The 20,028-nt window shown below is 39.7% G+C and overlaps 5 protein-coding genes across 5 annotated transcripts; 3 read left to right on the top strand and 2 right to left on the bottom strand.

Moving 5' to 3' along the window:
- Positions 1–338: 338 nt before the first annotated feature.
- Positions 339–3,476, bottom strand: psma2a (proteasome 20S subunit alpha 2a). The gene is made up of 8 exons (XM_029128756.2): positions 3,366–3,476; positions 2,797–2,873; positions 2,312–2,444; positions 2,021–2,143; positions 1,852–1,933; positions 1,613–1,686; positions 1,349–1,406; positions 339–1,236 (listed from the first exon to the last, which is right to left on the bottom strand). Exons 1-8 carry the CDS (start codon positions 3,404–3,406, stop codon positions 1,120–1,122), a joined length of 705 nt encoding a protein of 234 aa, XP_028984589.1. The 5' UTR covers positions 3,407–3,476; the 3' UTR covers positions 339–1,119.
- A 243-nt stretch (positions 3,477–3,719) lies between these two features.
- On the top strand, positions 3,720–4,996 carry mrpl32 (mitochondrial ribosomal protein L32). The gene is made up of 3 exons (XM_029128757.3): positions 3,720–3,909; positions 4,087–4,277; positions 4,439–4,996. The coding sequence occupies exons 1-3, from the start codon at positions 3,813–3,815 to the stop codon at positions 4,688–4,690; spliced, it is 540 nt and encodes a 179-aa protein (XP_028984590.1). The 5' UTR covers positions 3,720–3,812; the 3' UTR covers positions 4,691–4,996.
- Positions 4,997–6,391: 1,395 nt separating this feature from the next.
- On the top strand, positions 6,392–7,490 carry zmp:0000000930 (telethonin). Its single transcript, XM_029128758.2, has 2 exons — positions 6,392–6,693; positions 6,929–7,490. Exons 1-2 carry the CDS (start codon positions 6,560–6,562, stop codon positions 7,281–7,283), a joined length of 489 nt encoding a protein of 162 aa, XP_028984591.1. The 5' UTR covers positions 6,392–6,559; the 3' UTR covers positions 7,284–7,490.
- A 208-nt stretch (positions 7,491–7,698) lies between these two features.
- On the bottom strand, positions 7,699–10,286 carry LOC114842826 (coiled-coil domain-containing protein 127-like). Its single transcript, XM_029128755.3, has 4 exons — positions 10,141–10,286; positions 9,495–9,659; positions 8,999–9,243; positions 7,699–8,890 (listed from the first exon to the last, which is right to left on the bottom strand). The coding sequence occupies exons 2-4, from the start codon at positions 9,622–9,624 to the stop codon at positions 8,444–8,446; spliced, it is 822 nt and encodes a 273-aa protein (XP_028984588.1). The 5' UTR covers positions 9,625–9,659; positions 10,141–10,286; the 3' UTR covers positions 7,699–8,443.
- A 127-nt stretch (positions 10,287–10,413) lies between these two features.
- Positions 10,414–17,021, top strand: sdha (succinate dehydrogenase complex, subunit A, flavoprotein (Fp)). The gene is made up of 15 exons (XM_029128754.3): positions 10,414–10,551; positions 11,006–11,089; positions 11,321–11,482; positions 11,597–11,740; positions 11,974–12,138; positions 12,233–12,381; positions 12,521–12,645; positions 14,035–14,203; positions 14,311–14,506; positions 14,597–14,768; positions 14,951–15,069; positions 15,146–15,257; positions 15,356–15,486; positions 15,667–15,780; positions 15,860–17,021. The coding sequence occupies exons 1-15, from the start codon at positions 10,489–10,491 to the stop codon at positions 15,944–15,946; spliced, it is 1,992 nt and encodes a 663-aa protein (XP_028984587.1). The 5' UTR covers positions 10,414–10,488; the 3' UTR covers positions 15,947–17,021.
- The last annotated feature ends 3,007 nt before the right edge of the window (positions 17,022–20,028 follow it).

Below are 20,028 nucleotides of genomic sequence, written 5' to 3'. Positions count from 1 at the left end.
GTAAGCGGTGCTCGGCGCTGCCGCCACGAAAAGTAGACCTGCTAGAAAACATGTAAACATGAGGTCGCGGCCGGCCTACCTCTGTCGTAACTGTATGTTTTGATAAAGACGTTTGTTGTTGTCACATCGGACCCACTAGTTTGTACGTTTACACACCAAACACACAATGAAAATTTAAAAAGTGTTCCGGTGCACGAGCGCGCAATACTCCTAAAACCTGCGCGCCTTTTCGCGCCCATAAAAACAAACCACGCACTGCATAAAGGCATAAACACTTTACACACTTATGGGCTGTTTGGCTACTCGGATGTTATTTTCAAATTAATTGAACACACAGGTTCACAATCAACCAGCATATTTTATTTGAATAAGTGACAGATTACAGAGGAGAAAGTACAAACTCTAGAATTGTTCCTAGCCTGAAAAACGTATGTTTAAAACTGCTGTACAGGCAACTGCGTCCTGAATGTAAAACCCCACAGCTTTCCACTGAGTCCTCATTACATGCTCCCTCTGTGGTTTGAGACACAGATGAAGTGCAGCATAGATATAACTGTTCAGAATCACTCTCAGATGAGACCAATGTATGCTTTTATCTATAACAACCTTTAATTTTGTTTATAGTCAAGCACAGTTATTTAAATACATGCTGATGCTTATGTGTTTCATTTCACCAAAAGCACTGACTTTGCAGTTGTAATCAGAAAGAAAACTTGAGGATTCAGTGGAAAAGGCAAGATTTGACTCTTCAGCCCCACATTTCACATGCACAGTAGCCAACTGCCACATTTCACAGTGCCAGTGTGTGTGTTTGACAAAGAAGTCAAATAGACATGTGATGCCATCACCTGTCATGCCTGAGTGGCAACACCTTAGCTGAACAATGGTTGCTTAAAAATAAACCATTTCCAATTAGGTTGTAGGAGAGATCAAATTAATGTTTTTCAATATAGTCACGTTACAGGATGTGGCCACCCATGTTTGCATAAACAACCAAGCATTAGATAATGTAGACAGTTTGTGGATTCCAAAAACGTGTAATGATACTGTTGGCTACTGTGCGGTTATGTCTTGGTCTTGAAATGTGGCCAGTGAGCACCATCACCAGGCTGGGTCTGTTCACGCAATTGCTGCCAGGTAGTCTTTCACCTCTGCTGGGGTGAGTCTTTTGAAGCCAGCCTCATTGCAGATCCCCACCTCAATGTTCTCCTCCGTCATCTGACCTTCAAAACTCTCCTGAGAGACACAAGTATAGTATGAAAGACTGGTGGTAAAAACTTCTTAGATTGTTAGAAACAATATCAATGAAGATTCTAAAGCCTTTGGTATTTTCAAAACAAAAATATACCTTCAATGTCAAGATCGCAGTGTGGATGGCATCTTCAAGTTCCAAATCATTGTTATACCTGGAAAACAAGAGCTCAAACTATCAAGGTGGGCTGTGCAGCATTGCATCAGTTTTGAAAGAAGACTCAACTACTTCAAGTATGTGCATTACCTGCACAATAAGCATGTAGTAATACAGCAGGGATCTGACTCTGAACCTATACATTTGCTAGGTGCAGGAAATTTTTTACTATTCAAAGAAATTACTTTACAGCCAAAGTCTCACCTCTTTTCAAGGAATGTTTTTCCATTAACATAATTCTTTCCCATTGCTGTAGCTTTCCATGCAAAATATGCACCCTGTCAATCAAGAGGAAGAACATGTTATTGTATCAAGTCTGAGTCTATAAACAAGTCTAACAGATTTAACAGATTTAAATGAAAAATCTTATAACAGCATAATAAATAGATATTAACCATAAGTATTTAAATTATACATAGTATGAAATAATGATAACAACATACAGAGGGGTCTGACTGGAACAGGTAGGGATGGTCCTCATCCCAACCAGCTATCAGCAACGACACACCAAATGGACGCACACCACTGCATGATATTAAAATGATAATTATTTCTCTGAAATCCAAAGATAATGTTTGTCAGTATGTGTTTACTTATGTATCTGGTACCCACCCAGACTGTGTGTACTCCTGCATTACAGAGGCCACTCTCTGGACAAGCTGGCCTGTGGGGATTGGCTCCTGGTAGACTAGGAAATATTGCTGTGCCAACTTCCTGGCTCGTCGCACTAAAACCCTGCATCAAGGACACAAGACATTATGGTGCATGTTCATAAAGTCTTGTACACATTGTTTTCTGGTAAGTGCATATAAAATCTGCCTAAAAATCATATAGAATGACTTATTGTCTAAATGCAGAAAACTACTGCTATGTAGTTTTTTTTCCACAACACACAGTTCCCACCTGTAGTCGGGCCCCATGCCGCTGTAGACCATGCCTATGTGTTTAGTGATGGGCTCCACTTTATGGACACTCTGCTCATCATACAGAATGGACTTTTGTTTCTTCTCTGTTGCCAGGACAACGCCATTGGAAGCTTAAACGGGAACATAACAATTAACAACTTGACATCTTTAGTGTTTTATCCAATAGCTCTTTTCACCTAATTAGCATCAATAAGAAATATCCTGTTATAACCTGTGATGATGCTGAGAACAGTTTATGTTGCTGTTCACTACACTTGCTGACTCATTTGGACAAAAGACACACCCTTCAAACATTATAAAAATACAACAAAAATAAAAGTGTAGCATGGTATTGTTTTGCCAAGCCATTTGACTTTGGCTTAAAATATAATGATTAAAAACAGTTTTCTATTGTTTTTTTTCAACAGCAGAACATATCCAATGCCCGCTCTTGAACGAGCTTAAACTTCTAGGTGCCCATACCTTTGATGCCAACTGAGGGGGCTCCGGCCGCGACAGCTGCCAGGGCATACTCAATCTGGACCAGTTTCCCTGAAGGGCTACAAGAAGAAACGTGGTGTGCCATTACTATGCTGTGATGAATAACCAATCCTAAATTACACTATAGAAGCTTAAACTTCAAACAGCAAACATGGCGTACAACACTAAAGGCAGGCGAAACTGAAAGCAAAAGCCAAATCAACCGAATCGTTTGAGCTAATTTGCGTTAGCTCGTATATTTGCCCTAAAACTAATCTGTGTTGCTACCCAACGACTTTAACAATTTTGTATATATTATATTTATATTTGAAACAAAGACTCTCTGACTACAGTAATGCTAAACTAGCGCTAAAGCTAACATTAGCCAATTCATTACAATCGCTTATCCGGCAATGACAGTGCACCAACCACCACGGCTCCAAAAACACCTTTTCTATATCACAAAGTAAACTATGCGTATAGTTAATCCAGCGGTCACCTAACAACAACCGTAAGCGCAGTCATGTTTAGATCCATTTGTTTATTTTAAATTGTATTTTAACAAAGTTTACCTAAATGTGGTGAGAGAAAAACTGTAGCCTCGTTCCGCCATCTTGACCGTCTTCTTCTACTCTGAGTTTGGTGGCGCATGTACTTCCGCTGTACAGTGCGGTTACTGCCCCCTATGAAGAACGTAAAAAAACACGATTTTTTTGAGATCCTGTAAAAGTTTTATTTTTCCTAGTAATTAGTATTCGTAATAACTACAGTATGGTAAAACGTATTTAAATGTGTTTTACTGAGTTGAAGACAACATTTCGTATAACGACTAAGATATAAAACACGCCCAGATGTGACAGTATGACAACTGGCCGCTAGAAGGCAGCAAACAAAGACGTTTGTTCTTACTAGTCAAAACAAACAGAAGAATAAGAATAGGCTGTCGCTGCTTGATGACGTATTGCGCTTCGGTGACCGTGAGTCGTTTGACATGTTGAGAGGAACGTGCTGGTAACACAATGATGAACTTAGCCACATTAGTGCACAGCCTCAGATGCTCCCTGCTCCACATTGAAAGCAGACTTCTGCAGGTGGCGGGACTGGAGTCACACCTGGGTGAGTTTTGTAATTAGTTCCAGCTCCGGTAGCTCACCGCACTGGTCAGGGCAACGTACACGTTCTACAAATTAAAGGGAATTTAAACGTAAAGCCACTACCAAACGTAGTAGATGGTGGTAGATTTGAGTTAACCTTTAATAATGATATAGGTAAACAGTGATTTTCCTGTTACAGGTCCTGCGCTTGCAGTGAATGGCCCCAGCATCCTGCCCCAGGGCCACCAGGAGGAGCCACTAGAACCAGCAGAGGAGCAGCCTTCTGAGCTTCTGGACGGTATCCTGTGGATGGCAGCACCTAAGAAAAGACGAACTATAGAGGTTAACCGCACCAGGAGGAGGTCTGACAGCAAACTTATCAAAGTCAAGGTATGTTGAAGAGATCAACTCAAAATACTAACTCCTGTGATTAAAATGACGTTTTTAGCAACAGTTTGGGGATATTAACTAGCCTATTTATATTGGGGTAGTCTTATTAACTTTGTAAACACACCTCCCTTACAATGTCTTTTTCTGTCTCCCTGTTTTAGACAAACATTGAGCCATGTCCAGAGTGCGGCCACTTGAAACAGAAACACATCCTGTGTGGTTTCTGTTATGCCAAGGTGTGCAGGGAGACTGGCCTGATTCGTCAGCAGATTCAAGCAATGGAAGGAGGCCCACTGAGGGCCCCATCTGTGGAGACAGTGGTGTTGTATGAGAATGAGACACCAGGTCAGCAGGACAAAGACAAGAGGATAGTGGAGAGGCCTAGAAAGAGGCCTGCGTGGTTCAGCTACTGATTGCAGTTCACTGAGATATTAAGGCTCCTTTATTTACATACCTTTGGTGTGAGACAGATCTGGTCATTTACACTATGATTTTCTAGACTAAGTGGACAGCTTATGCTGTACAAAATGTTTTCCAAAACATCAAGGAGGTAGATATAACAATAAATGGATGTTTATTTCAGCAGAGCTTGTAGAGGGAAGGCATTTTCTTTAACATACTATGTTTGTACAAATTGTCTTTTCTGTAACAGATTGTCAGACTTCAAGTAAAGTCTGAATGTATTTGAATGTTTAAGAATAAATTCATTATTAACAAGATTCATTATCTACTTTTATCACATTATGTACAAAGCAATATGTTCGTTGAAAACATTTCAGCTGTGTGAATGTTTTATCAAGGTGCATTATAAAACAACGTGGAGCGTGAACATTTAGTCTAGACCCTATATCTGATCATTTTCTTACACTTCTAAGTGAGCTCATACTTGTGAATGTTGTACGTTTATGAACCTGGTGATATTTGGAGGCGCACAAGTGCGATCAGATGTCTTGGGATTTATTGTAATCTTGTAATCTATTGTAATCCTGCTCTGAAATAATTATATTCATATTCAGTGTTTCAACACTACATTAAATGATTTAGCTCTGTAATGGGATACTGCTGATGATACATTATTATACAAACATATAACAAGAAGCTTGTGGTTATTTATGACTGAGTCTTGATGTTGCTGTAGTTGTATTAGTGGTGAATGTGCATCTAACTGAAGTTACGTTGCTGTTGTTGCTGGGAGCAGTCCAGCATACCTTCCACTGCCTCAGTCAGACCAGCACCCCACTGCTGATTCAGTTTCATACTTCAGTTTGTTGTGGGGTTGCTGTTCTCATTGGAAACCAAGTAAGACTTGTTAATTCTATTACAAAGCTTCAAATACCCCCAATTTACTTCATGTGGATATATGTTTACATTGTTTTACAGTACATAATTTTTTTTGCATATCTTATCAGGTTGATGTTTAAACTTATCAGACAGTTGAAACTTATTTTCTGTGTAATGCTGCGGCTGCAATTAACCTCAGTTTATCTATTTTAGAAAGCAGGATTATAAAGAAAACTCAAGTCAGTCACAAACATTTTTGCAGCATGAAACTGGAAGAGGCATGGATGGAGCTTTGGATTAAAGAGTTGAGTTATTACTGTCAGTGATCTGATTGCCTTCAGCTGTTTCCTTCCTGTGACACGTGGTCTATGTGAGAGACATCTGAGGAGTGGGAGGATGTTTACTTTGACCATCTCATTCGAACATATTCATAGTAATTTCATATTTATGTCAACATGCTCACACTTTAATACTTAAATGTCCCTAAAATATTTAAAAATAGATGTACTCAGGAGTAAGTTTCAGTCTATGTTGCAGTAGTAAGATTGTAAGATTGTATTTACATCTCTGGTGATGATCAGATAACGTTACAGATAATGAAGTCTGTTTTCCTTTGCTACGGAAATGAAATCAGTGGGGGTTCAAACTCAACTTTGATTCGGGTTCATGCATCTGAATACCATGTCATGATATACCCTGCAGCTCCTTTTCAAAAGAAAACCAAGCTTCAGGATGCCTTAACTTGTGAAATTCACTTCGTTCACTACAATATGATGCAGAAGAGTAAAAATAGAAACAAGACTGGATATTTAAGACACTGTCTAGCACACACACACGTCTCAGGCTACATGATGCAGAACGGGACACACGCATGATTTAACAGCTTGTCTATTTTTCCTGTGACTTTTTTCCATCAGGTGGGACTGGGTTGACAGCAGACGCTCGCCTCGGCACAGAAACACAATCGTACTCCTACGATAGACTCCTAACAGAACCACGCCATGCACTGTGTGAGCAGAGGAGGCTGCTACCTGGTGAACTCCTTCTGTGACATCCAGGAGGAAAACCACTGGAAGAGAGAGAGCTACCAAGCATATTGGCTGGGGCTGGTCATTGAAACGAGACCACAATACAAGTAGGTTGATGACATCACATTAGAATTGTTTTAGCAATATCTGTGCAGCTTACCTTTGTATTCCTATGTTGTTTTGAATAGATTCTTGTGATGCAGTATGTCACATGCCATATAAAACTACTGATGCACTACCTGGATTAATATCAACTGTTCCCTGTAATCTGTTGAATGAAATGAAATGCATCTGTTAAAGGAAACACCTGCAGAATAATAGTGATAAATCGGTGTGTTCCAGGCTGACACTGTCAGAGACCGACAGTGTTCGTAGGGAGAGTTATAAGCAGCAACAGGTGGCCCACTTCATGGTCGAGAGGAATCCCAGCCAGACTTTAAGGCTGGGCACCTACAACAGATTCATGATCGAACACCACCTGCCCTTATTTAACACCACCAAGGATGACGCCCCATCCGACCTTATGAGGTCACAACAAAATCCAGTGACACTAGAATGGCTGATTAATGGGGAGGGTGAACAGAGAGCACCTGCCGTAACTCAGGACCTCAACAAGCCCGTCAGAATGAACTTCAGAGCTTCTAGCCTGATGTCCTCTCCAAGGGAAATCTCTCATTGGGTGCAGAGGAGAGAGTGAAGCAAGATGGTGGATTTCAACTAAGACAATAAAACATAGGTATCATTAATAAAATGTGTTTATATACATTGTATATTAACTCTGCATTTTAAAATATATACCTGATGTTTTTATGTAACTTATGCGAATGTGTTTGAATGATTGATAAAATGAAGAACATACTCTATCTTAGCTTCTAACCTATGTTAAATAAATACATTACACTTTTGTCATTGTCAATGTTTTAAACACTGAAATGCAATTTTACACAAAATCAGTAGAATGGTTAGGAGAGGCCTCAAATTCACTATTGTGTCAAATGATCATTCTGCACAATCCAGAGGCAACATTGGTAAGACATTGTAAAAGGAGTGAAGTGATATACGAATATCATCAGAGTCGCTGATGCTCTATGGAGAAAAGACAAACATGAAAATTAGCAGTAAAAACTAAAGATTATATTTGGAGGATTGCACAGAAAGGTTCATGTTATTATACATAAAGTCATAGTTCCACCAACACCAACTTAAGGTCAAAACATAACAATGCAGGGAGATTTGAGTAACGTTACAAGGTTTGCAAATGTTTTCATTACACATATAAAGCCTGAGCATTACTGTGTGCTCTGATGCCCCATTTAGATTAATGTGCACAGTTTTATCTCCCTGCATTAAAGAAACAGTCATGCTGTTCTACCATGACAGTACCAAAGAAAGGAAAGCGTTCAACATTACCTTCCCATGAAAATAATTTAAACAAACTGCATTGATACTGCTGTTACTGTGCGCGTGTTTAGCAGTAGGAAAGAATGTTCGTTTTTACTACTAACCTCCTGAAAATACACTGCATTTAAGTAATGTGTAAGTAACAAGTCATGGCACAAGGGAAATTAAACTAGCACACCCGTTTCAAAGTGAAGTTGTGTCAGCTTTGAAACCTGTGTAATACATATTTACCTTTATATATCTTTTATCAGTTAAAGCTAAGGACTTTTATTTAGGACTTGTGAAATAATATGTAGTCATATTTAATTTCAGCACGCGAAACCCTCTGAGATTACTGTTTTTTTAATTCCATACTTATCAAGTAACAACTAAATGTGTATTTGCCATTCCTGAGACACATGTTTTGAACATTCTTTAGAGTTAAAAAAAAAACACCAGCATATTTTTTTAAATTTGTCACTTTGTGTGAGGCTGGATTTTGCCTCCTAATATGGCTTCCTCGGCTCTCCTATGTTTCTGGACAGTGACCTGCAGCTGCCAATATTTGAGGTACACCCACATGAGGCTTCCGTTCTTCCTCTTGTCCATGTTTAGCAGGTCTGCACAGTGCTTATCCCTCTTAAAAATATCCTTCAAGTCAGACTCTAGATTCAGTTCTTTCTCGATTGGGTCTTTTACCACTTTTAGCAATATGTTCTTCTCCATTTCCAGCCGCTGATCTCGACGTTGGATGAGGGAACAGTAGGCGTTCTGGCGTTCCACAAGAAGACTCTCTAATTCCTTCAGAGTGGTGGTGGCTCGCTGGTACCAGTTGTCCTCTTGTTCTAGGGCACGATGCAGCACAGCACCTGCAGCACCAGACTTTACTAGTCTTTGCCTTTCCTCTTCCAAGGCCTCTCGTTCCTTGAAAAAGGAGAAAGATTTCTGGGTTATAAAAAAAGAATCACAGGATAGTGAAGAAATGTGTGCAATAGAGGACAACATCAAAGTGGGAGTAAGTTGCAGTTTTACCCGTTGAAGTGTTTTCCGTTCCTCCATGAGCTGCTGGCTCTGTGAAATGAGGGCCTGTTTGTAGCCTTTGACCCGCTGTCTCTCTTTTTCCAGCTCCAGCTCTAGCATGGCTGCTGCCCTGCGTCTCTCTGTCAGTGTCTCCTGGTACTGGGCCTCCATTTCACTTTTTATTGTAGAAACATCCTTGTCATACTGGGTTTTGACATTCTGGATCTCCCTTTGAGACTCCCTGGTCCAGATCCAGCCTTAAGAGAAGTGAAAGATAAAATGAGTAGATATTTAGGCTATACTGCTGTAATAATCACATGCATTTTTTATAACATAATGACATTGTCCACTGAAAAAGTGATCAAACATTTAAAAGACTACTACTACTACTACTACTCAGACGTACCATGTCATGCAAACCCTGGCAGTTTCTTGATTTAACAGCCTGAATGCTGTTTTTCTTTATTTGACCTTTCAGTCACACTGCCAAACCCTTTATGTAACTTACGAAATGCAGCAAGTCCCAGCATCGGGACGAGAAGTGCGTAGTTCCATTGGTTGCCATCACCGGCCCCCACACCTCTTCCTCTTGGGTCTGGTTGGATGTTCCATCTGGGTGGGTCATTCAAGTTGTTCATGGAGGCTGTCACACACAGCCAAATCCAATGGAATCCTTGGAATATGTATAGTGATAAATATTCAGGTTTAGTAACATAGAGTGCTTTTGACTTAATGTTAAGAACTGAAATCATAGAAGCAATAAACTGGGAGCATTAAAACATAAATACGTGACAATAACATTAACTAATTCCAATAAAGCACAAAAATCGGTTCATGTTGATTGAATAATGCGTTAAAAGGAAAAAAAATATTTGGAGAGCATATGTGGAATTTGGAGATGATGTTGCACACAAACAACATACAAGACATTGGCTTCCTAGCATTTAGCAAAACACTGCGCCAGCCTGCAGCTGCAACGCCTCCCGAAGTTTGACAGCGCAAACACGGCTAGCGAGCTAACATGCTAGCTAACGACAAACTTGAACACTCATGCTCGCTGCAGCATTTTATACAAAACCACGCGTTGCATATAGCTACGTAGGTTTGATAACCAGCAAGTGTACATATTAAAAATATGCAATGCAATGCCTCACCTTGAAGGAAGATTCTAGGTCACGTAAACATTTGTTCCTGCACAGCCAGACTGTACAGTTGGTACGGAACAGCAGTCCATTCACAGCGACAGAGGGTAATTTATGTCTGGTATTGAATACAAAAACCTCATAACTATTAATATTCATGTATGTTTATACTTTATTTTATTAGGTGTATCTGGTACATTCTTTTATATTTTAAACCTTTTAAATAATGCATTTAGGGGAAAGATAATTTGATTTATTGATACCCCCCCCCCAGACCGTGACGGACCGTGGTTTCGTCCGGTGCAACAGAATAACTGGTCCCCCACTATGTGCCTGAAAGGGTCTCCTTAGAGCGACAACATGGCGAGTGTTCGCATTGCGTCTAGGTTGCTCTCTAAGAGTATTTTGTCCAAAACTAAAGCAGTGAGTAGCAACATGCGTTCATACATCTGTCCGTGTTTGAATTGTGTATTATGGTCGCCTTTATGTTAGTTTTACTACGCACTCAGCGTTTGCTAAATACCGGCACATTTCAACTTGCGTAAGCTCTGTTATGTAGCTTTTCAATGTGACACCGTGAAGTAACGCTGTTTTGTGAGTGTAGCAAATAATATATATAAAATCTTATATAGTTCCTTTATTTATGTTTCCATTATAGACTGGAATTGACATTTCAGTAGATTTTTATAAGCGTGAAACCATAGGTTATTAATGTCATGATCGTGTGTCACTAAACTACAAACGGTTTTTGATTTTGTTCTTGATTGAGTCTTGTTGTTTAATTGTTATGGTTGTGGATACATACATCTTTTCCATGTAAATAAACCCAACCAAATATGCTGGGTTATATAAACCACGCTGCCCTTTTTTATATCAGGTCCCTGTTGCTGCAGTTTATGGTTCAAGGAATTTCCATTTCTCCGCCTATGGAAAGAAGAAAAATGCCAAAGCGTCAGATGATGTAAGTTATCTGCTCTTTTAAGTGTTTTGTTTAATTGTTACTATGTATAATATTTATTATTACTAAAACAGTAATCATGGTAGTTCATACAGTGATCATCTGTATTTGGTTCCCCGCTGTGGGTGTCTATGCATTACTTGCTTTAACAATGTTCTAGATAATTAGCTTCCATGAGATGCAAGTTGCTCTGTTTGAAGTTTTAAAGTAGGTGTTCTTTGCCACTGTTTTCAGATCTCTACCCAGTACCCAGTTGTTGATCATGAGTTTGATGCGGTGGTGGTAGGAGCTGGCGGTGCAGGACTGAGAGCAGCATTTGGCCTCTCTGAGGCTGGCTTTAACACAGCATGTGTCACAAAGCTCTTCCCCACCAGATCTCACACTGTTGCTGCACAGGTATAACAGAGTATCCTAACTGTTCATACCAGATTTTCACTGCCTATTCAAGGCTTTTAGTTCTGGTTTCTTCTTTATTTTTTACCTATTTGTTAATTGTAATTTGTTATATAGGGAGGAATAAATGCAGCTCTGGGGAACATGGAGCAGGATGATTGGAGATGGCATTTCTATGACACAGTGAAGGGATCCGACTGGCTCGGAGATCAGGATGCTATTCATTACATGACGGAGCAGGCCCCTGCTGCTGTAGTGGAGGTACAGTATCACACTGATATGTGCTGTGGCTACATGAACTGATGTTTTGTACTCTAGGAGAAACATAATGTAACAGAGTGAATGGATGTGTGAACTTAATACTGTTTGTTAAAGAGATCTGCACTACTGAAAACTACTTAATCTTAAATTACATAATTAAAATATAGCTTTCTCCCAGTCAGAGAAAATTTGCATAAGCAAATTTGTAACCCATGTTGTTCTCTCATTCCCAGCTGGAGAACTTTGGTATGCCATTCAGTCGTACTGATGATGGAAAGATCTACCAAAGAGCCTTTGGAGGTCAGAGTCTCAAGTATGGAAAAGGAGGCCAGGCTCATCGCTGCTGCTGTGTCGCAGACAGGACAGGACACTCGTTACTTCATACGCTTTATGGACGAGTAAGCCCACTCATTCATGGTACCTTTTTTTTTCAGTCAGTCTATACATGTATGACTGTGGATCATATAACTTGCTCTTCTTTTTCCTGTCTAGTCCCTTCGTTATGACACCAGTTATTTCGTGGAGTACTTTGCTTTGGACCTGCTGATGGAAAATGGAGAGTGTAAAGGAGTTATTGCTCTCTGCATGGAAGATGGATCTATTCACCGCTTCAGAGCCCAGAACACTGTCATTGCTACTGGGTATGCATCACATTAATAGCAGCAAATAAACAAAATCACCACTCACCTTACAAATTACTACAGTAATTATTAGAAACAAAGTGTAAACACTTACCAGATGTGCATTTGTAAATAATATTGGTTTCAATTTATTTTCCAGGGGTTATGGAAGAACCTTCTTCAGCTGCACCTCTGCTCACACTAGTACAGGAGATGGGACTGCAATGGTGACCAGAGCAGGCCTGCCCTGCCAGGATTTGGAGTTTGTACAATTTCATCCCACAGGTGGGGGAAAAACACTTAATATCTTTATAACCCAAAGTTACTAAATAGAGCTGCTACTAAAACAATAAAGATGCAGAGAACAATCAGTCTTATTAGGAACCATTTTGAATACATAAAAAGTCTAGGTTATTTATGAATTCCTTTTAATGACCGTTCAAAGTCTATTATTCTATATTAAGTCTACCATTACTCTAGCGGTAATGGTATTACAGTGGTGGCTTTTCACATTACCTTTAGGTGTGGTATTAATTGAGTTCTGTTATTTTAGACAAATCCTGTTTGTCCCATTGACTCTGCTGTTTCTATTACTCAAACCACTTAAGTGTTAAATACGGCTCTGCCATGAACACACATTTCACATAAATAGAAACAGCAATCACTTGCAAGACATTAAGTGGTCGTGTACCTATTTGTTCATGCTGGAATTTTGACTCCAGATTCCTGTTGTATAAAATGGCCCAGTGATGAGTCCTGTGGAGGTCACCAACTTCAATGCAAGGGAACTGTTTTATTTTAGTCAGCTGCAACATTAAACCCACCTGATGGTTATGAGTCCATGTGTTTGATGTTGTGCCCATGTTATTGCTAAGTTGGTCAAGTGCCTGGTTACATAAACAGTGTTTCCCCTAGGATCATGGATTTTTTTTGGGGGGGGGGGGGGGGGGGGGGGGGGGGGGGGTTAAAACACTCACGCACTACATAGTGTTTATGTTTTTTTAAATTAAAGTATAACAATATATTATAATGTCTGAACAATTACTGTACAATACCAACTGTACACTGAACTAAACACTAACGATCAGATTTATTTTTAAAAATTAAAAAAAAAAAGGTTGGCAAAATAAGCAAAAAAGCACAAACAATTGCCCTGTGACAGCCAAGCTGGGTCAAACCTGTCATTGGGTGATGGCTAGACCTTTGCTGCTTGTTGTTAGGGGTAACTGCAGTATACATTACAAGTTAAAATATTTAGATTAGTAAGACAGTAGCTCGAATGAGCTCACAACTGATCACTGATTTTAGTGATATAAAATATATCATTGCTCTTCTGGTGGTAAAGTGGCAGTTAAATGCACTTATCATTGCTTGGTCCATAAAACACAGTGTTAAAGCGTTGGCACCAGCAATAAAGTTTTTAATTATGTTGGAAGTTTGCTTTGTTCTTCGTGAATGGAATTTTGGTTCAAATGGTTGTAATCCAATCATAGTTAGGCTTCCTGAGAATCAATTTAGAAAAGTAACTGCTGTTTAGTAGTTTGCTGTATATTTTCTTGTGCACCGTTTTCAACTTGAGCAACCAGGATCCTGCTTGATAGTAAAAACCAAAGCAATAATGTGACCAAAACTAAGTGATTAGGGCCTTCCCTTTTAACATGCAAATCCTTCCAGGGATCTATGGAGCGGGGTGTTTGATCACAGAGGGCTGCCGTGGTGAGGGAGGGATTCTGATCAACAGCGAAGGAGAGCGCTTCATGGAGCGCTACGCACCTAACGCCAAAGACTTGGCCTCCAGAGATGTTGTGTCCCGCTCCATGACCATAGAGATAAGAGAGGGCAGGTAAAGGCTGCATGTTCATCTATGTGTCAGTATCCGGTGTAATGTTCTGGACCTACCTTCACTAAGCTGAAACAGCTGAATAAGCCTGTTTATTCACATTCTCTCAGGGGCGTCGGTCCAGAGAAGGACCACGTGTTCTTGCAGCTTCACCATCTGCCCCCTCAGCAGCTGGCCAGTAGGCTGCCTGGTATCTCTGAGACCGCCATGATCTTTGCTGGGGTCGATGTCACTAAAGAGCCCATCCCAGTCCTGCCCACTGTTCATTACAACATGGGTGGAATACCCACAAACTACAAGGGGCAGGTAGAAAATGTGTTCACACACATGCACATCCTCACATTCATCCTTCTGCAGCACTAGTGTAAAAGGCACTTCTTTCCTTTTATCCATCAGGTGATCACTCACGAAGGCGGCGAAGACAAAGTGGTTCCTGGACTCTATGCCTGCGGTGAGTCCGCCTGTGCCAGCGTCCACGGCGCCAACAGGCTGGGCGCCAACTCCCTGCTGGATCTGGTCGTTTTTGGAAGAGCCTGTGCGCTCACAATCGCAGAGCAACACAAACCTGGTGAAGACTCCCATTTACTTTTTTTATTTCATGGTTAATGTAAAACACATAATTAATGTTTATTAGTTTTTTCCCCCCAATAATTAGGAAGACCAGTTCCTTATCAACAGTCTTCTACCTTACAATCTTAGAAGCGAAGTGAGAAGTTTGACGTGTTCTAACGTTGTCGTTCATTGTTGTAGGAGAAAAACTGTCCCCTCTGAAGCCCAGTGCAGGAGAGGAGTCTGTGGCCAACCTGGACAGGCTGAGGTTTGCCAATGGAAGCCTGAGAACCTCTGAGATCAGGCTCAACATGCAGAAGGTACGCAAAACAATCAGTCTTTAAGCCTTTTACTTGAGTTAAAGCAAACAGCCCTTCATCCTGCCTCCTCCTACAGACCATGCAGGCTCATGCAGCAGTGTTCCGTACCGGCCCCGTTCTGAAGGAGGGATGTGACAAGATTGATGCCATTTACCAGACTCTGGATGATGTCAAGACCTTTGACAGAGGTTCACTAACACCACGTTCCTTTGTCTTTGTTTCTGTCTTGTATTGTATCATTACATTGTTTATCTTCCGCCACTTATCTTTTCCTCCCTTTCACCAGGCATTGTGTGGAACACTGACCTGGTGGAAACACTGGAGCTGCAGAATCTAATGCTAAACGCTGTCCAGACCATCAATGGTGCAGAGCAGAGGAAGGAGAGCAGAGGAGCCCACGCCAGAGAAGATTTTAAGGTCCGTTCTGACTGTTCTTTCAGTATATTTTCCTTTTGCTTCTACTTCATTCAAGTGTTCCCCTTTTCTCTTTATGTTTCCTTTTTTTTACCTTAGATGAGTCTTTTAATTACTTTTAATTACTATTCCTGTCTTTTGAGCCTTTGCCCTCCAACATAGTTTCTTTGATTTGTGTTCCAGGATCGTGTTGATGAGTATGACTACTCTAAGCCCCTGCAGGGTCAGGAGAAAAAACCCTTTGATCAGCACTGGAGAAAACACACTCTGTCTTTTGTTGACCCCAAAACTGGAAAGGTATTCATTTTTAGTTTTTGATGTTTATAGCTGTTGATTATTGATTAATATCTAATGTACCATTGTTTTCCAATCACAGGTGACCCTGAAGTACCGCCCAGTTATTGATAACTCCCTGGATGAACAGGACTGTGCTCGTGTCCCTCCTGCCATTCGTTCTTACTAAGATCTCCGTTCCTCTACTTTCCCTCCTCCACAGCAACATTTTTCAAATAGTTCAGAAAACTAATATTTCTGTAATAGTAATGATGAAACAAATTTTGCTTTTGGTTGCACAATTACATGCATTTAGAATAGCTTGAGGATACTTATGGTTCATTTCATCCTTAAATTCTTTTAATTGTGACTCATTGCATTTGAATCTGACTGAACATAAATACTGAAAGTCACGTCGTTGTATGCAGTAACTACTACGTGTCAGTGGATTTGCGGTTGGCTGTGTTTGTATACATGCGTGTGGAAGAGTATGAGCTAAATTTAGCACATGCAGGATGGGAGTGTACTATGGGAAACACTATTTCTGGGAGCTAACGTACGTCAAGGTTACCACAAAACATTAAGCCAAGAATATTTGGCTCATTTCCCCAAACCTTTGAGGAAATGTGCTTGGTTGAAATGAACCACAAATATCCTAATATGCAGATTGTCTTGAATCTATTTGTGCCACCTTGTTTTTATCTTCCATGCGTGTGTTGCCTTGTTTTTAATATACTTGCAGTGTGGGTGTCAACATGGTCGCATGGGCTCACACGCTGTGTGATCTGGTTGCTGTATGTCATAAGGCACTAGAAGTGGCATAATCCTGTGACAACGGGACATTTTAGCATCCATAAGATCTAAAATGATAGTAGAGCTCTTTGTTTCCTGTGCCACCTTTGATTACGCTACAGTCTCCTCTCCTACGCTGTGCAGTGTATTAGATGCTTATTTAAATACAACTTTGGAAGATGAAGGAAGGGATTGTAATTTCAAACACATGTCACCATCAAGAGTCGGAGCAAGTAATAAATCTGTAAATATTTCAAATGTACAATAAACAATTGCAAGCTACCGTAAATTGTATCAACTTGTTAAATGATTATGTTGTCTTTCTGCAGCTTCAGTTTCAGGTAGGGTTTATATTGTTTGAATTTTTAAAGCATCTATCTCATGTTCACTATATTTTCAGCTTATTGGACCTACAGTAATCAAGCTGATGTCTAATTATCCATGTTAATTCAATAAAGCAGCTTTACAAATTACTGTTTAGCAACATTCTGGTGTTTCAGTTTTTGGAACAGCAGCTTCTTTTATTTTCCATTCATTTTCTCTGAATATGAAGTATAACATAACTGTCAGTGAAGTACAGCTCATTAAGAAATTCTAAAGCTGAAAAAGTACCCAGTTCTGTCAAGGGTTCAATCACATCACGTACTGTGATTTTTGTCATTTGTATTTATTTTGATATACTGTTTAATAAACCATAGACCAGAAACAATGACTCTTAGTTTGTCTAATTGACAAAAACATCAACTAAAGGTAGATGATTAACTGCCTAAACTAACGGTGAGATCAGCTGGAATCAAAAGCGATAAACTGCCGTCACATCAAGTAAAAACAGTTTCTCCTCAGCTAATTTCACTGTTTGTCAGTTTTATGTCAATGTGTCTCATGCAGTGCTGTCCGAGGGATGAAGAGTCACTCACATTCAACAGTAGATCATTTTCTTTTCTAGATACAGTATCATGGGTTTAAAAATCTGAATTCCTTAGTAAATTACATAATTATATCAGTAGCTGTTATTCTTGAAATAAGTTTGAATTCCTTAGTAAATTACATAATTATATCAGTAGCTGTTATTCTTGAAATAAATTTGAATTTCTTAGTAAATTACATAATTATATCAGTAGCTGTTATTCTTAAAATAAAGCTTTAAGAATTTCATTCATGCAATTTAGATTTAAAAAAACCCTGACAGCCTCATTTATCATTTAGATTCTGTATATTTTGTGAAAGAGATATTCTGCGAACTTCAGTTTTGAGATGCTTTTACAGTTCAACCAGTGCTTCGTGTGTCCACTAGGGGGCAGTAGAAGCGACTTGGTCCAGGGCGGTTCCGCAGGATTACGCCATCCTTCTAACACGCGTACACGTGTCTGACTCATAGCAGTTGACTGTACACGACCGTGTTATAACTAAGCTTAATTCTTCCCATAGCTCATATGCAAACAGGAACGGGTACAATGCAACTAGCTCAATCAGTTCTGCATTACAGGAAAGTGAAACTAAGCCTTAAACAAACAGTGCAGTAACCTGAAACCATTTCATATCCTGAGCAGCAGTGAAAACTAAACGTAGAAAGGAAGAACTGAAAGACACAAGTACGAAGCCGCTTGGTCAAAACTAGGGAAAACAGAGCCTCCTGGGTTAACATGTATTCAGCTTACTGTATATGAGACATGAGAATGTTCAGGACCTCCGAATATAAATATGCTAGAAAATGAAACACCCAGCAAATTCAACTTTGGCCGATATTATGCAGCAAAGCTTGCATCTGAATCTCACCTTTGATGCTGTAGCACGTCAGCATAACCACACTGTGATGTGCTGACGCGCTACAGCTCAAGAGTGTTTGACTCCAAACGTGTAGTGGAGCAATGCCTTTGCGGTTACTCTCACCAAAGTGGGAGAATAACATAACATATGACTAATAACTGTGTTAAAGTGTCCCGCGTTTTTATCATGCATGAGCAAAGTTTGAGTACAGTCTACACACTCTACACTTCGATTCTATACTTAATTGGTTACATTCTAGGAGACAGTGGGTAAGTAAGTCACATATCTGTGATATCCTAATTTGTTTGCTTTGGATTTAAAAAGTGATTTGGGAGTAATGATGTTTGAACACATAACAGACCTAATCAGTCAAACTCCAACTGAAGTCTATAAATCAGGATGTTATAATGCTCCTGGTGAGGAGAGGTTCTCATAAATTTCACCATCTGTGAAAGTGTCACACGTGTAAAACCACAACTGATTCTTAGTGAGAATTAGTACAGCTGCTAACACAACTGGGTTACATGACAGCTAGTGGGTTTTTTATTAATGGTTCGGGTGTAACTTTACTTATTTAGCGAGATAAGATTACAGGAAATAGTTAATCACATTTAGATTTATGTCCACAGATAAAGGACACATTTACAGCCTGCTGCTTTCTCTTTGATGGACTTTAAACTGCACATTTAAACAGTATCTATAACAATCACGGAAGGGAAAAACGTGCGTACACTTATCTGTGATCCTCAAAAAAGCTCTTGTTTCCGTTTTGGATCAACTGATAGTTAACAATGCTAAAACAATATGCCGATAAATAAGTGATTGATGTGACGTTATAACGAGGATAAGAGGACAAGAGGATAAGAGGACAAGACGCTGTAGAGAAACAGGGCAGCATTTATCTTAGGCTTCACACCTTTAGTGTTTTGCTTCCTGCAAGAACATCTTAAATGACGATGACAAATGATGCATTAAAGACCAGAAGACTTCTCCAGTATCTGTGTCGCTTATCACATTACAGTCTAGACGTTGTACAATGAAATACACAGGAGATTCCTGAAGAAAGAAAAATGAGAGATAAAACGAGACAAAGACTTAAATAAGGTGACAGAAAAAAGCATGATGGGCTGGTTGAATAAAAGCTAGTGAAAGAAGAGAGTGAAGGTAAGGGGGGTGGGGGTGGGGGCAGAAAGCTGACGGTCAGCACTGACTGGAACAGCCTGCATTAACTCATTATGATGCACAAGCTGTGGCCATTAATAATGGCTGACATCTTGATGACGCCTGCTCACTAAAAAGGCTTTTACTTAAATGCAACAGACCGATAACGTCACAAATATAAATTTGAAAGAAACATTATTCCAACACAGACCATTTATCAACCGACTTACACACATCATCAACACAACTACAAACAAATGATAGATTTACTAATAGATCTGGAGATAATCGATTCTTCACACTACTATTAATAATTTAGTTGATAACAACAATTAGCTTCCTCCTCGCCTAATCTCCGGCTCGGCTTCCTGGAAAACAAATTCATGGTAATTTCTTTTCAATATTGTGTGAGGTTACCAAGGTGACACATAACTGAAACATAGATTTATATAAAAGTAAAAAAATATATTTTTCTATTGTTCTACACATGCATTTTAATACACAAATAACAGTCTGACACTGAGTGAACTGACCAGACAGCACAGCAGTGTA

This window comes from Betta splendens, chromosome 16, assembly GCF_900634795.4.
Source record: "Betta splendens chromosome 16, fBetSpl5.4, whole genome shotgun sequence".
Taxonomy (NCBI): domain Eukaryota; kingdom Metazoa; phylum Chordata; class Actinopteri; order Anabantiformes; family Osphronemidae; genus Betta; species Betta splendens.
Note: the sequence above shows the minus strand (reverse complement) of the source record. Positions and strands in the feature narration are given on the sequence as shown.

What these genes read in the sequence shown, in the direction of transcription:
- psma2a (XM_029128756.2), bottom strand. Translation starts at nt 3,406, where the DNA reads ATGGCGGAACGAGGCTACAGTTTTTCTCTCACCACATTTAG. An exon ending in CCCCTCAGTTGGCATCAAAG is followed by an intron (nt 2,445 to 2,796) that starts GTATGGGCACCT and finishes TTCCCGTTTAAG; the next exon opens with CTTCCAATGGCGTTGTCCTG. An exon ending in CAGGAGTACACACAGTCTGG is followed by an intron (nt 1,934 to 2,020) that starts GTGGGTACCAGA and finishes AATATCATGCAG; the next exon opens with TGGTGTGCGTCCATTTGGTG.
- mrpl32 (XM_029128757.3), top strand. Translation starts at nt 3,813, where the DNA reads ATGATGAACTTAGCCACATTAGTGCACAGCCTCAGATGCTCCCTGCTC. An exon ending in GGGACTGGAGTCACACCTGG is followed by an intron (nt 3,910 to 4,086) that starts GTGAGTTTTGTA and finishes TTCCTGTTACAG; the next exon opens with GTCCTGCGCTTGCAGTGAAT. An exon ending in GCAAACTTATCAAAGTCAAG is followed by an intron (nt 4,278 to 4,438) that starts GTATGTTGAAGA and finishes TCCCTGTTTTAG; the next exon opens with ACAAACATTGAGCCATGTCC.
- zmp:0000000930 (XM_029128758.2), top strand. Translation starts at nt 6,560, where the DNA reads ATGCACTGTGTGAGCAGAGGAGGCTGCTACCTGGTGAACTCCTTCTGT. An exon ending in GAAACGAGACCACAATACAA is followed by an intron (nt 6,694 to 6,928) that starts GTAGGTTGATGA and finishes GGTGTGTTCCAG; the next exon opens with GCTGACACTGTCAGAGACCG.
- LOC114842826 (XM_029128755.3), bottom strand. Translation starts at nt 9,624, where the DNA reads ATGAACAACTTGAATGACCCACCCAGATGGAACATCCAACCAGACCCA. An exon ending in GCTGGGACTTGCTGCATTTC is followed by an intron (nt 9,244 to 9,494) that starts GTAAGTTACATA and finishes ACTTCTCTTAAG; the next exon opens with GCTGGATCTGGACCAGGGAG. An exon ending in AACGGAAAACACTTCAACGG is followed by an intron (nt 8,891 to 8,998) that starts GTAAAACTGCAA and finishes TCCTTTTTCAAG; the next exon opens with GAACGAGAGGCCTTGGAAGA.
- sdha (XM_029128754.3), top strand. Translation starts at nt 10,489, where the DNA reads ATGGCGAGTGTTCGCATTGCGTCTAGGTTGCTCTCTAAGAGTATTTTG. An exon ending in TCAGGCTCAACATGCAGAAG is followed by an intron (nt 15,070 to 15,145) that starts GTACGCAAAACA and finishes CTCCTCCTACAG; the next exon opens with ACCATGCAGGCTCATGCAGC. An exon ending in ACGCCAGAGAAGATTTTAAG is followed by an intron (nt 15,487 to 15,666) that starts GTCCGTTCTGAC and finishes TTTGTGTTCCAG; the next exon opens with GATCGTGTTGATGAGTATGA.